The sequence below is a fragment of the Punica granatum genome, unplaced genomic scaffold (genome assembly GCF_007655135.1).
Source record: "Punica granatum isolate Tunisia-2019 unplaced genomic scaffold, ASM765513v2 Contig00639, whole genome shotgun sequence".
NCBI classification, from domain to species: domain Eukaryota; kingdom Viridiplantae; phylum Streptophyta; class Magnoliopsida; order Myrtales; family Lythraceae; genus Punica; species Punica granatum.
The window spans coordinates 21928-43666 of NW_022204485.1; the positions used below are offsets into that span (position 1 = coordinate 21928).

At 41.4% G+C, this 21739-nt stretch overlaps 4 protein-coding genes across 9 annotated transcripts; 1 reads left to right on the forward strand and 3 right to left on the reverse strand.

Moving 5' to 3' along the window:
* Nucleotides 1–3584, reverse strand: LOC116191969 (transcription factor VIP1-like). The gene is given in 5 exon segments (XM_031520338.1): nt 1–596; nt 1220–1304; nt 2244–2376; nt 2820–3114; nt 3117–3584. Coding segments are annotated over 5 exon segments (1038 nt in total). The 5' UTR covers nt 3397–3584; the 3' UTR covers nt 1–351.
* Nucleotides 3585–7687: 4103 nt separating this feature from the next.
* LOC116191970 (nuclear pore complex protein NUP98A-like) lies at nt 7688–11519 on the reverse strand. 6 transcript variants are annotated; one of them, XM_031520342.1, is made up of 7 exons: nt 11217–11265; nt 10801–11109; nt 9764–10216; nt 9417–9650; nt 9116–9308; nt 8826–9024; nt 8562–8703 (listed from the first exon to the last, which is right to left on the reverse strand). In XM_031520342.1, the coding sequence occupies exons 1-6, from the start codon at nt 11260–11262 to the stop codon at nt 8826–8828; spliced, it is 1434 nt and encodes a 477-aa protein (XP_031376202.1). In that variant the 5' UTR covers nt 11263–11265; the 3' UTR covers nt 8562–8703. The 6 variants fall into 6 exon arrangements, with proteins under 6 accessions (XP_031376200.1, XP_031376201.1, XP_031376204.1 ...); XM_031520343.1 differs by having other exon boundaries at nt 8826–8938; nt 9057–9308; XM_031520340.1 differs by lacking the exons at nt 8826–9024; nt 11217–11265 and adding an exon at nt 11314–11519 and having other exon boundaries at nt 7688–8703; nt 9057–9308.
* A 1711-nt stretch (nt 11520–13230) lies between these two features.
* On the reverse strand, nt 13231–15668 carry LOC116191966 (serine decarboxylase-like). The gene is made up of 5 exons (XM_031520333.1): nt 15110–15668; nt 14675–14906; nt 14376–14569; nt 14128–14264; nt 13231–14032 (listed from the first exon to the last, which is right to left on the reverse strand). Exons 1-5 carry the CDS (start codon nt 15405–15407, stop codon nt 13466–13468), a joined length of 1428 nt encoding a protein of 475 aa, XP_031376193.1. The 5' UTR covers nt 15408–15668; the 3' UTR covers nt 13231–13465.
* A 2978-nt stretch (nt 15669–18646) lies between these two features.
* LOC116191968 (SKP1-interacting partner 15-like) lies at nt 18647–20979 on the forward strand. The gene is made up of 2 exons (XM_031520337.1): nt 18647–19250; nt 20025–20979. The coding sequence occupies exons 1-2, from the start codon at nt 18795–18797 to the stop codon at nt 20724–20726; spliced, it is 1158 nt and encodes a 385-aa protein (XP_031376197.1). The 5' UTR covers nt 18647–18794; the 3' UTR covers nt 20727–20979.
* Nucleotides 20980–21739: the final 760 nt, after the last annotated feature.

The following is a 21739-nucleotide window of genomic DNA, read 5'->3' on the forward strand; positions in this document are numbered from 1 at the left end:
AAGGTAACGAGAAAAAGCAGCTTATTTAGATGAGTCACATACTATATAATCAGAGAATAATTAATGTTACATCCCATGATGACCCCCATCACATTTTTGGAATTTTGGTCTGCATCTAATTGCTCTAGAACAGATTTCGGTTCGTTTGACCTAATTACATCCTAAGTTAACCCACATATGCAACTATTACCGATGTAGCTCAAGAGCACAACCTTCTTTTCTCAGCCATACATACAACAAGCACGACTGCTATATACAATGGATAAAGTTCGAGTCCGTACCTTTACTATCGAATGCACTGAGGTGTACATGCTAATTAGATTCAACTAATTTTGTTTCAGGGGTATGTCATTATGCCCTGTTGTTGAAGTCCAAGAAACTTGGGCGAGGCTGCCCGTCCAGACCTTGCTGCGCACCAGATGGAGAATGCTGCTGTGTTGGCATGTTTGGGTTGCCCGCCAAGTTGTGTAAGGGCTGACCCGGGGTGGCTGGAAATTGAGGTGGGACTCGAGCGAATGGGTTCCCATTGACAGCAGGAAGTTGGGCAGCTGCTATTTTGAGGCGCTGGACTTCTTCCCTCAATTTCTCGTTAAGAGCTGCAAAGAATGTGAGCAAACATAAATTTTTTTCGACTTAAGAAAAAAGAATCTTCATACCATAAGAACAACAATTTGGGGAAGAATGCGTTTTAAGATGACCACAATATTCACTATTGTGCATCAGGCAACTGAAATGCAAATTCCAAATAGGTAATATTGGAATATTTTGGTGTTCTGATAAAAATCGTGAGTACAAAGATCGTAAACTCTATCAATTAAGATAGTTCCATGAGGAAACCATGCATCCTCTCATTAAAGTTTTTCAGGCTTTGAGGATTTCTGTTGGATAAGTCTTTTGAATCTTTTGTTCTCTTTATGGTCAAACAGAGGCCAGATGAGTGGAGGTCTTGATATAAGGACTCAGGGAACTTTCATGGACAGAATATGTTCTCACATAATGGGCCGAAGAGGGCCTTCTAGTTCATCAAAGCCCCTCATTCATACATTCAAGCCTATTTAGGATTGCAGACTGGCACCTTGTCAAAACCATTTTGGTGAGTCTTGAAAAGAATGAATATCTGGCTTATAATATCAGAGTATAGATGATTAAGGAATGTATAGTGAACCGACAACTCAATGTATATACACCAACTAGAAGAAGATATTGAAAAGAGGAATACCATCTCGAAGCTGTGCCTGCTGTTCCATAGCCTGTAACCGCAGCTTGAGTTCCTTATTCTCAGCGGTTAACCCAGTGGTATCTCTCTGTGCAAAACCAACAAATCATATACTAAGAATGCCTTAATCCTTTATCACAGTTCAATTTTCTACACACATATCTTCTGTAGTTGGAAACGGACACAACAGACAGACACAGGAGTGACATTGAAACTACAAGCAAACCAAGTATCAAGCATACAGGAAAAGCATCTTAACCGTTAATCGAAGCCAAGTTTAGCAATGATACTCGTAATCAGTGGATTGCAGTGATGAATTTGGTAGCTGCGAAATACAGTAGTTCTTGCTACAAGTATGCCATGCCAAATCCTATTGTTGGCAAAACCACTTTCATGGAGACATGTCCCCATCGCAAAACCACTTTCATGGAGACATGTCCCTGAGACTGTTGCCTCTTTATCTGGCAAAAGATGTATCTCACAGAGCAGAAGCTACTATAAATAGTGCATTTTTCTGCTAAGGTAGCTTTTGCTTCTGGCCTGTATCTATATTTCCAAGTCCATTATCAGCTGGCCAGTAAATCAATGACTAGCAAGAAGTTCACCCAAATCAGTAGGTAGATGAAATTCTAACTGTTAATCAGAATCAAATCATCATTGAGGAAATAATTAAAAAGGAAACATATTCATCCACTTCCAAAAAGAACCCAAGAGAACATCCAAGAAGTGCCCCCCTGATCTTAGTGTTAGCTTACTACCATAATCATGTATATATGTAATAAATGAGTCTCATCGTGGCATGATTTCTCTATCTCAGCACTGTACTGACAGTTTCACATTCCATGCTATCCGAGGAAACTACCAGAGAGATACTGCCTTTCTTTCAATCTAGGAACAATTTAGTGTAAAAGTTTGTACATTTCTCACACATAAAGACAATTTTCTTAACAACGCAGTAACTTCTGATAAACCTCTCACTTCATAATCAATGAGTAATGGAGAGAAAGGAACTAAACAGAACTCGTACCTGCAGAATCGTGACCTGGGCAGAGAGAGTGGTCGCCTCGGACTGAAGTGTCTGTACTTTTCTCTCCAGCTCGCCAGTGTACCGTATTTTCCTCTCCTTAGAGCGCGCTGCAGACTGCCTATTAGCAAGAATCCTACAGTATCCAAAACATCAAATTAAGAAAGGTGACGGCCTATGTTCAACAATTCGATTTTGGGAGGGAAAAAGAGTTCACAAATTCATCAAGACCCGAAATTTGCAGTCCAAACTTACTTGTTAACATTGGAATAGCTCATAACCCCATATTTGAAAACTACAAGTGGCATAAAAGAACACCCGACAATCGAAAGTAGCTCAGTCTCAACTCATGACCCATGTAACATCCACAATCCAACTACTACAGCTTATGCGCAGAAGACTAGAGTTTCTTGATCGCCGGGCTTCTGCTTTTATACATCGTGATTACTTAGCACTCTCGACTCAGTTCGCAGTCAATGATATCAGACTACGGAAGCTGACATATTGAATTGAACTCACAGCACCATAAGAGCAACATATGCTTCTAAAGAATCAATTGGAAATGAATAAAGCTTGTACCTTTTAGCTCTCTTGGGGTCAATTAGGGCAAGCTCGGCCAGTTTGTCAGCCGCCATGGCCTTCTTCGCCCCATCGGATTCCACATCAAACAACGCCGTTGCGGAGGACAAGGATCCATCCATCGAGTTGCTGTGCCTGTGGTAAGATCTCTTCTCTCCCTGCGGCGTTGGAGGCTGCTTTCCGCCGCCGAATTTCTCATCCCCGCCTCCAGTCAAAGTCAAGCCCAGGCCCTCGAAGAAGTCCGAGTCCACGGACAGGCTCCGGAAGTGGCCGACGGGCTGGGAGGGGCGGGTCTAGGGTTTGAGGAGGAGCCGTCGTCGGAGGAGTCGTGGGGGGCCGGGGAGGTGGGGACGCGGGGCGGGGTGGGGGTGGCGGGGGGGAGGAGGTCGAGGGAGGAGAGGTCGAAATCGGAGGGGTCGAAGAGGAGGAGGTCGTCGTCGAGGTGGCGGAAGGTGGTGTCGGAGTGTGCCCGGCGGTGGTGGGGGCGGCGCTGCTGGGGAGTGTCCGCCATCTGGTCGATGATCATGTCCACAGCTACCAGCGGCGGCTTGGCAGTGAACTGTGGGGGCTGGTCCATGCTGAGCTGCAGCAGCGGACCGGCGGCGGCGGCGGTGGTTGGACGGTACGGTCAGTTGGGGGGGACTGGGAGCAAAAATTACGGGACAGGAAGGATAGGATGCGATGGGATTGGGATTTGGTCTGCGGAGGGACAACGGGACGAGGGCCTCGTGCCGTGGACTATGGTTTGATTAAGGCAATATTTTAACTCAAATCAACTCCCCGTTTAATCACAGCGGTTGGTTATTGTGAGACCCGATAACATACAACATTAGTTGACGGTCACAACTCATTTCCTATAAATACACGTAGATACATGTTGAACCTATTGACAATTAGGGGCCGTTTGGATTCAGAGTTAAAGTTACTTTGATATTGATATTGATATTGATATTGATTTTGATTGTGGAAAATGATAAATGAGATATGATTATAAATTTAATTTGGGAAACGTATGTTTTTGTTGTATAGTATGTTGAGTTAAAGTTAAAGTTAAAATTTTTGAATTGGAAAATGTGTATTTTTGTTGTGCAGTGTGTTGAGTTAAAGTTAAAGTTAAAGTTAAAATCAGGAATCTTTGAATCCAAACGGGGCGTTAAACTTGCTGATGATTCCATCAAATTGACAGATTAAGGTGATGTAGAGTTTTACGCTTATGAAATTTATATTAAACGTACATATTATATGATGTCCAAGATCAATTGGATACTCTAACTAAGTAATTATAAATTTACACATCGGCTATTTTGACATGACTCCTCAGTCATCATTGATACAGGGTTCTTCCAATTTGGAAATGATAAGAAAATAACTGCTCTAAATATGGTGGATATAAATATCGCATCGCACCACCTAATATTTCACTAACTCGGCGAATGGGCTATCCTCGGCGTGTTCTTATTTTTCTTTCATATTCCCATTGAAGAAAGTAATATAAAATTAAATACCTTATTTTTCGTTGTATTTTCACCCATACTTTTAACCGAAAGTTATCATTAAAATTGTTCAAAAAACTCGATCATTCACGGCCTCTCTGAACGCCCAAGCTAACATCCAAGTAGGGAAATGTTTCATCCTTATTCTTCTACACTACATGTAGTTTGTATTTATCGCGTCTCTCGTGCCATCTAGTCTACATCGACCTCATGATAACACTCTATAATGGCGATCCATTCATTCTTTTTTCGCTCCATTTTATTTTATTCGTTTGTAACGTACTTGTATAGTCAACCACCACCACCACGTGGTTGTTCATCAATTAATCATTACTAACCTAACAAGGCACTCTAAAAATCTTTAATACTATTTTTTATGAAATTCATTTGTAAAGGGTAAACAAGTAATTTGAACTGAATTGTCTCCGGATATTTATACACCTAATATTCGAAAATCGATTGATCACCTCAACTAACCCAGAATCGAATGAGGTTAGTTCGTTAGGGGATAAAACTTTTTAAATAGTGGATTCTTTTTCCCCTTTAGCAAGAGTCGAATTTGAAATCTTATTTATGAATGAGAAAAATCGAACTATCTGAATCGCCTCACATTTGTGATCTTTGGTTATTTACCAACAGAAAATAGATCCTTCTCTTATTGAAGTGAGATCAAATAAAAAGATTAATCCCATTTTTTAAGATACGGTCTCTTCAATCATCATTAGCTTTGGAAACCATATCGTGAGAAATATATATTAATCAAGTTTGTTGGGACGTCTGCCTGCTATAATTTCCCTAGTCCATGTCATAGTAGGTGGAGTTGACTCGGTGCGCCGGAACCATTATTGAAGCCCGATATATATGGTTACTGTTAGTAGATCCCTTCGATAGCTCGAATTTAACTCGAACCTTATACAGCGCGATCGCTTCCATTGCCCTATGTGGGCAATGTCCACATCTTTCAAGTGTGCAAAAGAGCAAAGCATACCTGCATGCGCATGAGTATCAAAATCGAAATCAGATACTTTCGTCGCCCATTACAAGCAAAATGATTTGTTAAAGACTGTGATAGAGTAAACCCTAGCTAGGTTGATATATCATGTTTACGTTGTTTGTAAGGTCTAATCCACTGTTCTCACATCCTACCGTACGTATTATGTAGGGTCATCTCTCACGTGTTATAAGGAAACAGCGTGTTTAAGCTTATGATGGAGTCAAGCCTAGGCTGGACGTTCCATATGTTTAAGCTGGTCGATCGTGATGTTATAATATTCAAATGTTTGGTAGAAAGAATATCATTGATGATTAAGAAATTTATTTATACATATATATATATATATATATATTAACGTAGTCACTTATGTGCAATGCATGCACATGATGACATGTATACGTGTGTGCGTGTATATAGGTTGTCCTTTGGTAAAGGATTTGAATGCAGAAATGCAGGGTCAATGCGTTTAGAGATGGACAATTAATTGTTTTTCGTTTCTTTTGTTGGAAGGTTTTTCAGTGTATACTTTACTTTCCGGCCAACGAATTGGTTAATTTAGTTCAAACCGAATCGGTCCATTAAAAGAGTAAAGCTATTATAGTATGGAATTTTTTTTCATTCAGAAGATAGTTTTGTTGGAACTTGGAAGGTTAAATTACATTTGCAGAAAATTAATTAATTAATTAATTTTATAATATAATATAATGATATACAACAGCTATTGTTATTTTGTTCATAGGAAAGAATCGTTAGGTTTATTTAATCCTTAATATGAGAGGCGATGTATATGTTTATTCTGTGTGGTCAAAGGTAAAACGCGTATAGCAGTGTTGGAATTTGTCCTTTGGGAATTTGGTACTCCTCCTCCATATGGAAGTTTTTTCTTCGTTATGTGTGTACATTAGGAATGGTAGAATAACCAATGGACACGCTCGGCCGGTCTATCGCGCGTAGTAATTAACCGAGACGAACGTCCTGCGTAAATGTTCTTTGAAGGGCTCGTGCAAATTCATAACCTTAATCGAGAGGACGCTGCTCGGAAAAGCAAGAAGGAAGTTCGTCCGCAACATCCCTGCAACTCAAACCTTCACAAGAAGCTACAGGGCCAGACTGGAACATCATCAATACGGATGCATCCTGGAACATCAGCAGCTCATGCCTTTTTGGAGTCCTACTACACCCTAACGGCCCTCCAACACTTTCATAGTTCTAGATCTCGCATGAAGAGAAGCCATTACAAGCAGATGTTCGAGTTGCACTCCTCGCCTTAACTATTGCGACAAAAAGAGGATTCAACAAGATTTGATTACGTTGTGACGCCTTGCTTTACTTTTAATAGATGCCATTTTGCACCCACATAACTCTCCGTGGAAGATTAAGAGCATAGTATCGGATATTTGCTTTACTCTTAGTCGTTTTTCGAATTGGGTTTGTTCTTGGATTCCTAGATCGGACAACTCCCTAGCGCATGACCTGGCCAATACAGCTCAAGGTCAAATTTTGCCTCATTATGTATTTTTCAGGAGTATCCGATCCTAACTACTATTGTAGACGCTACTTCTAATTAATAATACTCTTTATTCATAAAAAAAAAAAGTGGTATCGTATTAGAAATCAATGGCAAGAAACGTACACAAGCTTCTATTTTACCCAACCGAAGTACATATGCTTCTCACCTTTTCGATGTGGGGGTTGCTTTCACAGTACATGTTGAAAAAGAATAATGCATGTGTCATATGTACATAGATATAGCCTCCAATTATTGTACGACAGGTTATTGTAGCGGAGTCCACATAACAACACAACTTGGCAATGTCCCATATTTTTTTTAATGGATATTCATTAATTTAATATAATGACATGAAAATTTTAATTTTAATAATTAATAAATGACACGGATAATCTTATTACTAGAATCTAATCTATAACCTCTATATTAAGAGGCAGAGCACTCCCATATTTTTAATAAATGGAAATTCATAGTCTAATATAAAAAAATGAAAATTTTAATTTTAATAGCTAATAAATAGTACGGATAATCTCATTACGAGAATCGAACTTATAACCTCTTGATTGAGAGACATATCACCCTCCACTGCGCTATAATGTACCATAGTTTCTTATGATAAACGTGACAGTTGACAATCAACTAATAATTTCTCATATGAATAGGCTAGATGCCAGCTTAGGCAAGGGCTCTAAAGCGAAGCGTCCCAATATGAAAGCCCATGTATATTGGCCCAACCCTATCATGGCCCACTTCCTCGGCATGTTTGCTTAACAGATCCCGGTTTGTCTTGTTGCATGTCGCGAGCCTGTTTTTCCCAATCCGGGCATTTTTTGCAGCAGAAAAACAGAGGGATTATGTTCCACATCAGATCTTTAATAACAACTAACAATTCGGAGTCATTTAGCATTCATTACGATCATCGGCGAAACCGAACCATGTCGAACAGAATGGCCTTACACTGGAGTAGATTTTCATCCACTAACCAAGTCCAACTAGCTACTTAAGGGATATAAGGACAACTATAGCACATCTCCTAGAGCTGGCACTAAGTAAACCGCGATAATCATTGGGCTGAGTCGAGTATTGATCGGGTTTCTTAGTCCAGTACACATTACTAGGAACGAGTAACTAATATGAACAACTAATACAAACCCCGCATTGTCCAACCCAAAGGCTCAGCCCTGTCTAGTTCAAAGCCGCTTTGGCTTGGAGAGTGCTGGGTCAGGACTCAGGAGTCTTCATCAGGAATCTCCTTCAGGGTCCTCCTCAGGGTCTTCTTCACCAAAACCATTGGATCCCCACCATTCGCCTGAGCCTAGTCCCATGTTAACATCGTCATTGGTGAGGGAACGAAAAACTCGATCGAAATTCTACGTCAGCACCTGACCATAGCCCCAAGAAACCTTATGCTCTCTCAATCGAACCAAGAGGGCTAGCGCCTTCTACACCTGCATTTGGTTTTGCTTATTCTCCTTGTACGCTCGGATTTTCTGGGTTCGAGATTAAAAGATGACTCGGGAAGCAATGGGGCTCGAGAGGCAATATGAGTAGCTTCCTCCATCTTGAGATTAGATAATTCTAATTCAAGAGCTTGGATACGAGCTTTGATCCTACTCAACTCAGCATCAGACTCCGACTTCAACTTCGAGGCATGCATCTCTTTGAGCTCCTGATAGTCCTCCCACCTAAGCTCCTCATGGCTCTTATCAAAATATGCGGGCATTGCCGATATGGACTTGAACTTCCCTGCTGGTTGTGTACCGCTTCCATCATCTTGCTCGAGAGTCACTGCATAGGCGACCACTCTACTTCCTCGATGTTGCTGACCCCCGAAACCTGGCTGCCCAAATCCAGCGCCACCAAGAGTTGGTGTTGTGGCCTGACTTCCTGCATTATGCACAATAACTCAGCATTAGGAGAATAATCTCAGAGAATCTCGAGACCGAAAGATAATACAGTTCATTGACAAACTGTCGTGATTAACCATAGATGAAAGTAGAAATAACAACCTATCCGGGATCCAAAGGAAACGATGATGTGCCAAATATGTTTGTTTGAGCGAGGGCGGGAGCAATACATGAAAACAATGGGGAGGATTCCCAGGTAAAACTGAAACTGAATCCTGCGGCACCCCGAGTAGAACCAAAAATTGAAGGAGATGTCTCAAATGTAGATTGACTCGCTGTAGCAAACACGGACGAAGATGAACTAGCAGAAAAAAGCAAGAGTTGATGTGGTACCAAGCACGGAAGTTGCAAATGAGGGCATAGAACGAAAGAGTGAAGAAGCAGGTCCTGACCCAAAGCCCGAGCTCACAGGTTTTGGAGCAAATGGATTGGATGTCATGGAAGAGAACAAATTGGAGGCAATGGTGGAGAAACATGGATTCGACATTTCAGTGGAGGACAGTCCACCAAATGCAGGTGTCCAGATGGAAGAAGATGCACCAAAGAGATTACAACCAGCAGATTGACCAGCAGGATTTGATTCACCTGCGAATTATCAGAAAAGGTATGCATGTAAGCACAAATATAAGAACAAAGCGCAGATATAAGAACAACTAATATCATTTTTTTTCCCATTAACAGCCTTAATCCTACCTTTGTCACTCAACTGATAGTCCTCCCACTTAAGCTCCTCATGGCTCTTATTAATACATGCGGGCATGGCTGATACCGACTCTAACTTCCCATCAAGTTGTTCACCACTTCCATTATCTTGCTCGATAGTCACTGCATATGCGGTCACTCTACTTCCTCCTCCTTGTTGCTGATCCCCGAAACCTGACTGCCCGAATCCAGCACCACCAAAAGTTGGTGTTGTGGCCTGACTTCCTACATTATGCACAATAACTCCGCATTAGGAGAATGATTTCAAAGACCCTCGAGACCTTGTGTGAACTTGAATAAATATGATGATAAAAGTCCGTGAAAATAGAAATAACAACCTATCCGGGCCTCAATAGGAGATGATACTGCAAAATGGCTGCTACTAATAAAAGCAGATGCTGACTGTTCAAATGCTGGAGATGAACCAAAGCAGATGGAAGGGCTGCTGGAAGTCCCAAAAGGAGTTTTCGAAACCCCAAAAGCCGGACTACTTGAGGCGGCGAAAGCAGGAGTGCTAGAAGCCCCAAATGCGCCATTAGGGCCGAAGACTGAGGAAGTTGATGCGCCAAATGCAGGAGTGCTAGAAGCCGGACTACTTGAGGCGGCGAAAGCAGGAGTGCTAGAAGCCCCAAATGCGCCTTTAGGGCCGAATGATGCACCAAATGCAGGAGTGCTAGAAGCCGGACTACTTGAGGCGGCAAAAGCAGGAGTGCTAGAAGCCCCAAATGCACCTTTAGGGCCGAAGACTAAGGAAGTTGATGCACCAAATGCAGACCCTATGCCACCAAACGCTGAAGGGGGAGTTAGACCAAAGGAAGGCATGGTTGTGGCTCCAAGGACAGACGTGCACGAACACAAACCAGCAAAGCTTATCGTATTTCACTCTCAGAAAATCTCACATTTAATGAATATCGATAAAACTAAGTTAACAATTTCTCCAGCTAAAGCTTATGATTCATTTATGGAGATAACATTTTGCTAGGAAAATACATGAAAAAACATGATAAAAATAATAAAATGCAGTGAGCTACACAACTCAGAGAAGATAATACCTTTGTTCATAATCCATCCATGCAACACATGTTTTCCAGATACAGGAAAAGAAAAAACACATACGTGCACCTTACGGCGTATAAAAGGCATCACTACCTACTCATACGGCGTATTTCTGAAAAGCCTGCTCTTCAAATAAATTTTCCCACCAAAGTCACCGTGTAAAATCCATTATTGATAACATATCCAAAAATCTATAACCATAGGCCATAACCCTTTGGCCTCAACACTTGGAAGGTAAAAAAGTTGGGTAAACAGAAGAGTGACAAAAACTAATAACATTTCAAAGGGGGAAGATACGTCGACTTATGATGATGGCTACCTCCAAGTGCGGACGACGACGAACTTCCTACAGCAGGAGCAGAAGACGCTACTAAAGCTGGTGATGATGACGCACCAAACACGGGTGCTGAAAATTGAGTAGCACCAAAAACACAATTTGATGTTCCTGCAAATATGGACGGCCCCGTTTGTGGCCATCCAAAAGGGGTTGTCGTTGTACTACCAAATGGTTCGGGTTTGGGCGCCAAAGGATTGTTTGTAGTACTTGACTGGCTGAAGACCGATTGGGACAGAAGAGGACTGCTCGATGACTGCCTGAAGGGGCTTGTCGACGAAGACTGCCCGAAAGCTGCAGAAGGAATTCCCAGTTACTATTGACACATTACCAAAATGCAGATATGTATATGTACATACACACATATATATATAACAATGATTAGGCCATTGAGCTTGCACCAGAAGAACCAGACGTCGTCCTAAAAGAATCCATTATACAGCACATTATTATGAGCAACAATGATAAAGTCATGTATGGATAGAATGGAGTGCTCACGACTTGGTGCCCCGGACATCTTTTGCCCCCCCCCCCAGTTCTCTAGAACTAGCTCAAGCATAAAAGAAACGGAAGGAGGGATAAAACATTCCCAGTCTGTTCGTCTCTGTCGTGAGGATGATCAGATTCAGAGGTATATTTCCAGGAGGGGGCTGATCGGAGGTTCGGCACATGAAAAGGTTTTACAAATAGTGTGGTGCTGTGGGCTACTTTAGTCAGAGCTACTTTCGACGATTCCATTTCCATCAATAATTGCATCCTTTCTTTCTTTTCCACATGCCATCCATTTTACTTAATAAACAAGTCATGGAGCCCCATCCATTTTATTGAAGAGATATACTTCTCTACGGAGCCTCATTAAAAGGGAGTGTCGCCTCATAAAGGCCAATCATAAGTGTGCCATGTTCGCAGTTCGTAGGATTATTGTCGGTAAAAAAATGATAAGAAATTTATTTTTTTTAATATAATAAAACACCTATTAAATAATAATATATTTATTATTTTGGATAAACTAAGACTCTAATAGACTATATTCATACACGGTCTCTTATTTGAGTTTCTGAAATAGATCCATCATTATCACATGCTCGTCACATCATTTAAAAATACACTTAATAAAAAAAAAAGATTCATCATTCTAAAGTCTAAACGTCACATTTTTTTTTGAGTTTCTTTATGGGGCCGTATACATATAAAAAAAGGCCAATTTTTTTTAAAAAATAATTAAATAAGGGGAGGGGGGAAAAGCTGCTTCTTTTCCTCGCATGGGAGACGCCCAGCCTGACAGGTCTCCCACCCGTGTCACGTCAGCCTCAGAGACGCGTGAGAGATCACTCAGGATGCAATCTTATTAAATAGAATAAATTTGTTTTTTTGAGTCTCACTTTCAAGGAGGATCCTTATACTGGTAGCAGTCTTTTATTTAATGCACTACTTACTCTTTTATTTAATGCACCGCTTATGGAGCTCTTGCGATGCACCGGATAAAACGTAATCCATTTCTTTTATTTTTTAAATTATATTATCTCACCTTATACTTATTGTTATTTAAGCAAAAATTCGATTTTGTAATTATCATCTTATTGATAAGATGTGATTGAAAAATAAAAAATATTTCTTATTTTTTATTTAAATATGATATAATTAAAAATAAAAGAGAAAAGTTAAAAGGACAATATTATTCTCTTAATCATATTTTTCCTTATTTTTTTCATCCCACGCATCAACCTCTCCTTATTTTTTTTTTCCTCTCAACCTTTTAATATCACGTTCTATCACTTTTTTTTTTTCAAATTCCATCTCCAATTTTTACTTTTTATTTTTCTTACCCTTAATTTTTCTTCCTATTCCAAACCGATTCCTCCATGAGTGTATTATAAAAAAATCATTATAGTTGAAATGCAATGCACACGGCCTAGTTCGTGTTTGCATAGTTTCTAGCATATCAATGGGTATTTTAAACTTTTATGAATCGTAATTTAATAATAAATAAAAATATATTACATTAAATAGAGTTAATTATTCAAAAGGGTACGACCATTACACTTTTTTTCATATTCTAGCCCGACATAGGGAAAATTACACAAAAATACATGACATGCTGGTTTCGCGTCTAACTTGCCATCAATTATTCCGTCAAAATTGACGGAATAAGCTTACGTGGCATTTAACAGTGCCACGCGGCACACGCAAGCAAGTGGGCTTCAACTAAATTTTAATTAGTAAAAAATTCGATTTGTTTACATATGAATCTGCTATATGTATTTGGCTATTCTCGTATGTACTTTTTATAGCGTCTCGTTTCCTCTTGCGGCACACTGGTGTCTAGGTTGCCAATTATCCGATGGGATGCGGCCGTCTTGGATCATGAGCAAGATGGGGAGAGGGAGAGAGATTAGACAAGGAGAGGCAGAGGGGTATTGGAAGGTCGCAATGGGACTCGAAAGCAACTAACACATCTCCTCGAGGCACTACGAAACCCGGATAATCAAGTATTGATCCGGCTTCTAAGCCCCGTACACATTAGTAGGAACAACTAACTGATATGAACAACTATTACAAACAGGACGGAACCGGCATTAAGGATCGAATCTAACACGAGCCCGCGATGGACCCACACCGACTGAAGAAACTGATCACTCGCTTAACATGTTCACTTGTGCAGGCCACAGTCACAATTCTCGCTCCCTAAGTCACCAGCAACACAAGGAGGCTCTCCTCTTCCCTCTCCATACCAACCCGACCTCTTCTCGACAAGCTCATTCAAGAAAACATCGAGCTTCTCGATGGTAACATTTGGCATGACAACAGCATGGGCGATATTCCCTTCACAAGCGAGCTGCCACATCCTCACAAATTCCTCATCCAGTGGCCGCTCGAACACAACGGTGCTGCTGAGCTCATTCAGCATCGCACTGATCCCGGCCCCTCGGAGGCGGTCTTTGAGGTAGTGGGCATTCCGAAGGCATTTCTGAACTTCCTTCTGGAACCCTTTGTAGCCTTTCCTGTTGAGGGTGTACCAGAGGAAGATTGGAGCATGGCCGTTTCGGCTCCCCATGATCGTGGCGTCCCGTGATGCCAGGTACTCGACATTCCTCGAGAGCGCATTAATGTGCTCCATCCTTGTTATTTGGACCCCGCATGGCATAGGGCATCCAACAAACTTGTGTCCTGAGACACTGACACTCCCGATCGGCTTCTTGAATGAGACTTTCGGTGCCTGACAAAGGAGAAACTCATTTACCACTAGGAAGAGAATATCTTTCAATGCTCGTCCTTGCAAAAACAAGAGGTGCTGGAAATGGGATGACTTACCCGTTTTACAAAAGGCATCATAAGTCCAAATAAAGCTCCATCACAGTGTATGTAGAATCGGTCATGCGTAAATCCACTTTCTTCTAAAGTCTGTATTACAAGGTCGAGATCGTCGACAGCTCCTTTGACGGTAGTTCCTGCAAGTACAAGTAAAATGTCAACTCAAATCTGCTATATATACATAAGTTGGTTGCTATACGGGCATATATATCTGAGGAGAGTAGACAGAAACACAGAGAGAAATCTACCTATATTAACATTTATGATGGCTGGCTTGTCCTTGTTTGCCTGCAAATTGGCTCTAAAATCGGCACAATCGATTTCACCAGACACTAATGTGCCAACTTTAACACATTCCATTCTGTACATTCGTGCTGCTTTGAAGACGGAATAATGCGATTCTCTGGATGCATAGAGAATTCCTTCTGGAAAGACTTCCCTCCTGCATTATCGATTCTGTCATTAATTCATCTTTTCCATTCAGAAAGTACGTGTTCTAATCAAACTCTAGAAAGATAGGAAAATTCCAAACTTTCTTCATACTCACCCCACTAAAATTCCATGAAGATTGCCTTCGGTGCCACAATTTGTTATATATCCCCAGTATTTGGTTTTCTCTATCTCCCACAAACGGGCAAACCAATCCAAAACGCCGACTTCGAACTGTCTCGAATGAACACCATAGTTACTCTCGATAAATGGATCGCCGAGATTATTGATCGAAAAATGCTGCAGTTGTGCGAGAGCACCGTAATCGAAGTCTAAGTTATAAGGATAGCCTGCAACAACAGTATCAGTTAACGAACAACGACCGATCCGAACGTAAACAGCAATCTGTCCGAGTATTGTTCATCTACCGGCTAAATTTATGTTTTCGATTTCTCCTTCGTCGAGAATGTTCCAACACGCGCTCAATTTCACAAGACGAACAAGATAGAGCAATCAGGCTGCATTACGGAACAGAGTTGTGGATGGCTTTTACCTAAATGATGCTTCGTCCTTTCCATAAGAGTCTTCCTGTAACGAGCCAGAACGCTCGCCATGTACGCCTCCTTGTCTCCGGTGAACTCATCGTTCGCCTCGGGCTCTGTCACGGCGAGGCAAGACGTGTGCACATTTCTCCCGAGCACGATCTGCCCCCGCCCCTTGCTCTTCTGCTCCCCCTCCTCCTCTTCGACTCCGCTGTCCACCGCTCCGCCGCCGACCACCGGCGGCAGCGGCTCCGCCACCACGGCCGCCTGATCGAACTCGCCGGACATTACCTCCGCCGTCGCGCTCATTTTCCCCTTCCTCCGGTGACTGGCGAGAACCGATGGACGGCGAGAGAGAGAAGTCGGCAAGTCGCAAACTATTTATAGGCGGGAAGGAAGGAAGAGACGGTCACGGTGTTTGTGAGAGCGTTGGCAACTAACTCCTCCCTAACGGCCGTGACATGCCATTTAGCCCTGCCGGGATGACGACCGTGATCAGCTGCAAGCCGCCCATGCATTAATCGGCAGCGCCCGACATCAACGCCGTCGAAAGGCGGGGATCTGCCGTTAAAGGCCAGGATTCCGGTGGACCCACGCGAAGATTCTCTTAAATTGGAGCAGGGCTCACGTGCAGCCACTGTGAATCTCTCGTTCCAAGAAGATGCTCTCATGGGCGTGGTCCCACTCGCTGGCATTCGCGCAGCGGGCAACAGCTAATCACTGTCCTCCACGTCAGCATGGGCGGCCAATAGCAGCCCCTGGTGCGACGAGGCCAGCTGCGTTGGGTCAGCTAAACTAAACTACCTTTTTTCTTTCTTTTACTTTTTTTTTTTTCTCTCTTTTTCTTTATTTTTTCTCTCTAGTAAAACTAAACTAGAACAGTAGCTATATGCGTCGCCCCCCGACCCCTATTTATCCAACAAACGAGGTAGTCATTGGCTTTTAAGGTTGCCAACAACCTTACCTAGGCCGATGATGACTGAATATGAGCCACTACTGTTTCCTTACTCTATTCTCCTCTCTTTTCAAAGGGCGTGATGGGATGAGTCACCACCGCATCAAGTGACAATCCCTGGGGTTGTGGTGGCCAATAGTGGACCACGGTCGCCATTTTCTCTCTTTGTTTCTCTTCTTTGTTCAATGATTTCAACTTCTTTTTTATTTTTAAAATTTATCAAATTAAATAAATTATTTTTAATATATGAAGGGGTCCTTATATGAAAATTTTATGTAAAATGGTGATCTTATTCTGTAACAAACAACTGTATGGCCTTAAGGAAAAAAAGGCCAAAAATCATGACTTAATTGTTATTTTTGCAAAAATAAAGATTTGATCAAATCGGTCAATTGGAGTTAAGTGCATATTTGAGACTAAATGTCATTTTTCTAAATCTCAACGGAGCTCTACATTTTACCAAAAATAAAAAAAAAGTATTAATTGAAAATAGAATTTGTTAAAAAAATAATGTGATACTTTCAACTTTTTTAACAAAGAAAGATAGAAGAGAGTATAGTATTAAGTGAACAATATTGTCATTCAATGCCTTTCTTTTAGTTTAAATCGTATCATAGTTAAACAAAAAATAAGTTTCACTTATCAAAAGAGGGTGTAGTGCAGTAGCACGTGCTCTCGGCTGTTGACTTATAGGTCGCATGTTTAATATCTAGTGGGATTATCCCTATCCCTTTATTAATTATTTATAATTCATATTTCATTGTACTAGATTTTGTGCCTCATTTATAATTGAAAAAAAAAGAATAAGTTGTACTTTCGAATTTTTTAACCGCATTCTATAAATAAGGTCGTAAGTTACAAAATTGAAATTTTGCTTAATTAATGGTACAAGATAAAGAGAAATGCAAAACTAAGTACAAGTTTAACACACAGTACACACACAAAAAGAAGAAGAAAAAGAGAAAAGGAAAAAATATGTATGATGAAGTTTACCAAAAAAACACGTACATGAACCAAAGCTTGGGCGGCCCAGCAGTAAAGTAACCCAAGGAAAGGATCGAGGGCCCCCAAAATTTAGGCACCATCCATAGTTTACTAATATTATAATTAAAATTCTTTTTGGAGCCACCGGAATGCCATTGGCGTGATTATTTATTCCGTACGCCGCTAGGAGTTCACGGAGCCTCGAAAATTAGTCAAACGAAGCTCGGACATCCCGGGTTAACAAAAATAAATAAATAAATATTATAGTTAAAATTTTACATAGTTATATTTATCCATATCTCTAACTTAATCAGTAATAAATCTCATCCTCCCTAGTCACTTGTATCAATTACTCAACTACATCCTAATCACTTCCCCACCATCTTCGTTTTTATCTCTTTATAATTCCAAATTAATTCTTATTTTTCCAACATTCTTGATTTTTTTTTTGCATCGCTGACGATCTTGTTTATTTTTGAAATTTTCTCCAAGTCATCAATGTTTTCCCTTCCATTGATACTCTTTAATTCTAATTTACTCTCTAATTTTGAATTCTTTTGTATAAACAAAGTGTGGATTATTATTATTACTACTACTATTATTATAATTTTATAGTTTTAAATCTACTTTTCTTCAAGAACATTCTATTTTTTGTTGAAAAGTCTTGTAGCAATAAACGTATAATTAAGTACTTGCGTTGAGTAATCTCTTTTGCAATAATTTCAAAATAATACTAGAAAAGATTATCTATAAGAATTTAATAATCAACTTCTTATTTAAAATAATAAAAGAATGAAATTTAAATATTAGCTTATTTTTTAATCTTATAAAGAACCAAAAGGCCTTGTAATTAAGTTTGGCTTTGCGTCAGCAACTCTCTTGAGCCGCCCTTCACCGAAGGTACACCGACGAAGTGGGAAACTATGCAAGGGCATGTAAAAAAGAATATGTTGCTCTGGAAATATATCATATCGATCTCAAAGGAACCAATTACACTTCACGTTATCCCTTCATTTACTTAGTCTTATAAAAAGGTTCTTTTACAATTCTTTAAAATGTACCGGCGTCCAAAGATCACAATGGCTTGGTTTTTCAATTAAGCGACATTTAGAAAGGCCTTCTATAATTCTCGATCGCCTCAATATCTCGTTGAAATTTCTACATAGATAGTTGGGAAGGGAATATCGTGTAATGATATAAACTTTTACTTAAAATTGACATTGCATTGATTCACACTTATGATATTTTTCATACCCGTTAATTCTCTCCTCCTATGTTTTCACTAGACCCGAAAAAAAAAGAATACACACTTAAAAATTTGAGGAGAACGTGGAATCAAATATCCAATTTTATTATTCTAAGTTGCGGCCGAACATATGAATGTGGACTCCCACTCCATTTCGTTTTAGCAAGCCTAGGAGAAACTTTTGACCAAGATAGAGGAAAATAGAATGGTATATTCATTTCAAATTTTATTGTCCTCAAGAAATAGATGAGAAAATTATGAAATTATGTTTACTTGTTTTACTTTTACCAAAAGAAGAAATAACTAATAAAAAGCAAAAAGTAAAAAAATAATTAGGAAGAAAAATAAAGGGGAGAGACTAGAGAGAGAGAGAGAGAGAGAGAGAGAGAGAGAGAGGGACGGAAATTAAATACACTGTTTCTTGCAAAGAGCGATCCTTTTGGACGCTATCAGGTTCTCCTCCGCCTCAAACCCTCATCGCCCGCCTTCTCTGCTGAGCCGCCACCGTCAGATGGACGCTGCCTCCGCTCCGATCTACAACCTCCCCGAAGACGCCCTGCTTCAGATCTTCTCCTCCCTCCCCCTCCGGCAGATCATCGTCTGCCGATCCGTATCCAAGTTCTTCTACCACCTCCTCACCTCCCCTTCCTTCGTCCACCACCTGCTGATCCCTTCCGCCTCGCTGCCCCTCCGCCTCATCGCTCTCAGGCCGCCTCACCACCACCACCACTACCGGCATACCAGCCGCCACTCCTCGCTGCCGCAGCAATCGTCCTCGGTCCTCCACGCTTTCGACCCCTGCGAGGACCGATGGCTCGGATTCAGCTTAGGGTTTCTCCCTTTCAGATCTCTCCACCCCGTGGCGGCGTCCTCGCTCGGCCTGGTCTACCTCTGGGGCGACTCGGTTGACTCGCCCGAGTCCAGCAGGTCTCTCGTTGCCTGCAACCCGTTGACCCGTCAATTCAAGGTATTATCTTTACCTTATGCTGTAATTTCTCAATTGAATTCTGTCTTGCCTGGCCAACTTGTGGAATTACGGAAGTATCATTCGTTTCTGTTAACATTAGCTGCTCCGATGCCCATTAAATTAGGTGAATTGTACATCGTGTAGCTTTGATGCGTAGCTTCGTGGAATCATCAAAGTTGCGTTTTTCATCAAATCTTCAGCTATTATAAATACTTATCACCTCCGGAGTAGTTGTGATTCCGAACATTCTCAGCATTTCATGTAAAGTTGTTTGAGTATCGATGGCATTGTTGTCAACCGTTCACTCAAAAAAGGGGATAGGGAAAACGAAAAAGACGACTTGCGACTGCCGCTTTAGTGATATCCTTTTTGAAGTTGTCTGTTTGATTGAAATTTCTGGGTGATCCTTCAAGAATTTTACCAAGTAATAACTTATGTAAAAAGAAACACACTTGGTGGAAGGGATGCCTGTCAGGAGATTCTCTTTTGGCTGATAAGTTGTTGTGGTTCCTGGTTCTTGGCTATTAGTTGACAACTTCTCATGAAGATTAGAGTCAGCAACCGTTTGTTCGTTGTGAGTAGTGCATTGGATTATCACCTTTTATGCGGCTCTGGTATAATCCAGCAGTTTTAGATTTTGCTTCGTCCTGGAGAATCTTGAGGCTCTGCAGAAGAAGTACTGCATGGTCATAAACGGTTTAGTGAATGAATTTAGCTTTTAAAATGGTGTTCTGTGTGGTAAAGCGGTTAATTGATGTGCATTTTGCCTTGCAGGTGTTGCCTCACTTGGGTTCAGCTTGGTCACGCCATGGATCGGTCCTTGTTGACTCGGAGAACCGAGTCATGGTACTGACTGAGCTAGCCGCTCTGTACTACACAGGTTCAAACCGGTGGCTCAAGTTCTCCTCCAATTTGCCGTCTAAGCCTAGAAGCCCAGTTCTCGTCTCAGACTCTGCTTATGCCCTCTGTGACATTGGGTCACCGTGGAGGAGTCAGTGGAAGCTGTTCTCCTGCTCCCTGAAGACATCACACTCATCATCATCGACCCACCATTGGGTCCGACTCGAGAGGCACGAGTGGGGGGATGTGTTTGACATTCTGAAGCGGCCACGCCTGGTGAAGGGTGGCGCTGAGGATCAGATACTGATGGTGGGTGGGCTGAAATCCTCATTCTCATTGAATGCGTCATGCTCCACAATCCTGATACTGAGGCTCGATCTGGGGACACTGGAGTGGGATGAGGCGGGCAGGATGCCCGTGGAGATGTTCCGGTGCTTCTCAGAGGAGTCGAGCAAGTTCAAGGTGTTTGGCGGAGGGAACAGGGTGTGCTTCTCTGGGAAGAGGGTCGGGAGACTGGCGTTGTGGGACTACTGCGATGGCAAGTCAGAGTGGAGGTGGATTGACGAGGTGCCTGCTTTCGGGGATGGTTTCTGCAGAGGGTTTGTGTTCGGGGCTGCACTCACTGCATTGTCTTGATAGATGGATTTACGGTGCCCTTCTGGGAAGGGGGAAAAGAAAAAAGTGTGGAGCGATTGTTTCCTGTGCTTCTTGTTGCTCTTTTTTTCGAGGTTGCCATTGTATTTTATCATTTTGTATTGGACAGTGTATCTTACTCTTTGTTCCTGTCTACACTGCAGCTTTGTAACTGTATATCGCCCTTTGTCTGTAATACATTACATGTATTCGACTTGCGTTTGCATATTCGATGGTCAGCTGGTTTACTCTTGTTGATGATAACGCATTGCTCGTTCCTCGAACAGTGAATCAGAAAATGCAAATGGAGCCTCAATTTGTCGAACCTATGACCTCGATTACAAGTTGAGAGCAAGTGTTGCTGCATTGAATTCTCATTCTGGTTTGCCGATGTATTATAGGTTATTTTCTTCTGGGCAGAAATGGACGGGTGTGGTCTGTCCCCGTGGAACGTGAGGATCATCCTTGGGCCATATGGACGTGTTTAACCCAAAAAAAGAACAGAACAGAACAGAACAGGCATAGGCTGGAATGGGCCTTGTGGTGTTATTAGAATACCGTGAAGGTCGTCATTCCATGATGAGATCAGCCCAAATCCACAGGACTTGTCACCTGCGGTTGAATCACTCTCGTTCTTTGCTCCTCTCTGGATAAGGTGCTCCAATCACTCTCATTTCCCTCTCCTTTGTCATGTCATCTCGAAAAAAACAGGAAAGGAAAAGGAAAAATGGAAAAGAAAAAAAAAAAAAAGCTTTTATGCATAAACTTTGAGAGTTTCTACTTTCTAGCATCATCGATAATGTGATAGCGTACTGACTAATGCGGGAAGAATTTCCATGTTCCTCCTCCGAGTCCATCCGCGGCCTAAGACCTGCAACTTCGACATTCAAGTTAGAAGAGCGTTTTTTTTTTTTTTTGGGGTTGAAGTTAGAAGAGTGTTTTTAGAGTAGTATATATATATATATAGACTTTGCTTGAAGATGGCATTCATTAATAAAAAGAAAAGTATCAAAATT

Bases quoted from the DNA above. Each gene is read 5' to 3' on its own strand.
- LOC116191970 (XM_031520340.1), bottom strand. From the start codon at position 11,374: ATGCTTGAGCTAGTTCTAGAGAACTGGGGGGGGGGGCAAAAGATGTCC. The intron at 9,309-9,416 runs GTAGGATTAAGG...GATAATTCGCAG, and splicing joins CTATCAGTTGAGTGACAAAG to GTGAATCAAATCCTGCTGGT. The intron at 8,704-9,056 runs GTACCACATCAA...TGCATAATGCAG, and splicing joins ATTTGCAACTTCCGTGCTTG to GAAGTCAGGCCACAACACCA.
- LOC116191966 (XM_031520333.1), bottom strand. From the start codon at position 15,407: ATGAGCGCGACGGCGGAGGTAATGTCCGGCGAGTTCGATCAGGCGGCC. The intron at 14,907-15,109 runs GTAAAAGCCATC...CTGTTGTTGCAG, and splicing joins AAGGACGAAGCATCATTTAG to GCTATCCTTATAACTTAGAC. The intron at 14,265-14,375 runs GTAGATTTCTCT...TTGTACTTGCAG, and splicing joins CATCATAAATGTTAATATAG to GAACTACCGTCAAAGGAGCT.
- LOC116191968 (XM_031520337.1), top strand. From the start codon at position 18,795: ATGGACGCTGCCTCCGCTCCGATCTACAACCTCCCCGAAGACGCCCTG. The intron at 19,251-20,024 runs GTATTATCTTTA...TTTGCCTTGCAG, and splicing joins CGTTGACCCGTCAATTCAAG to GTGTTGCCTCACTTGGGTTC.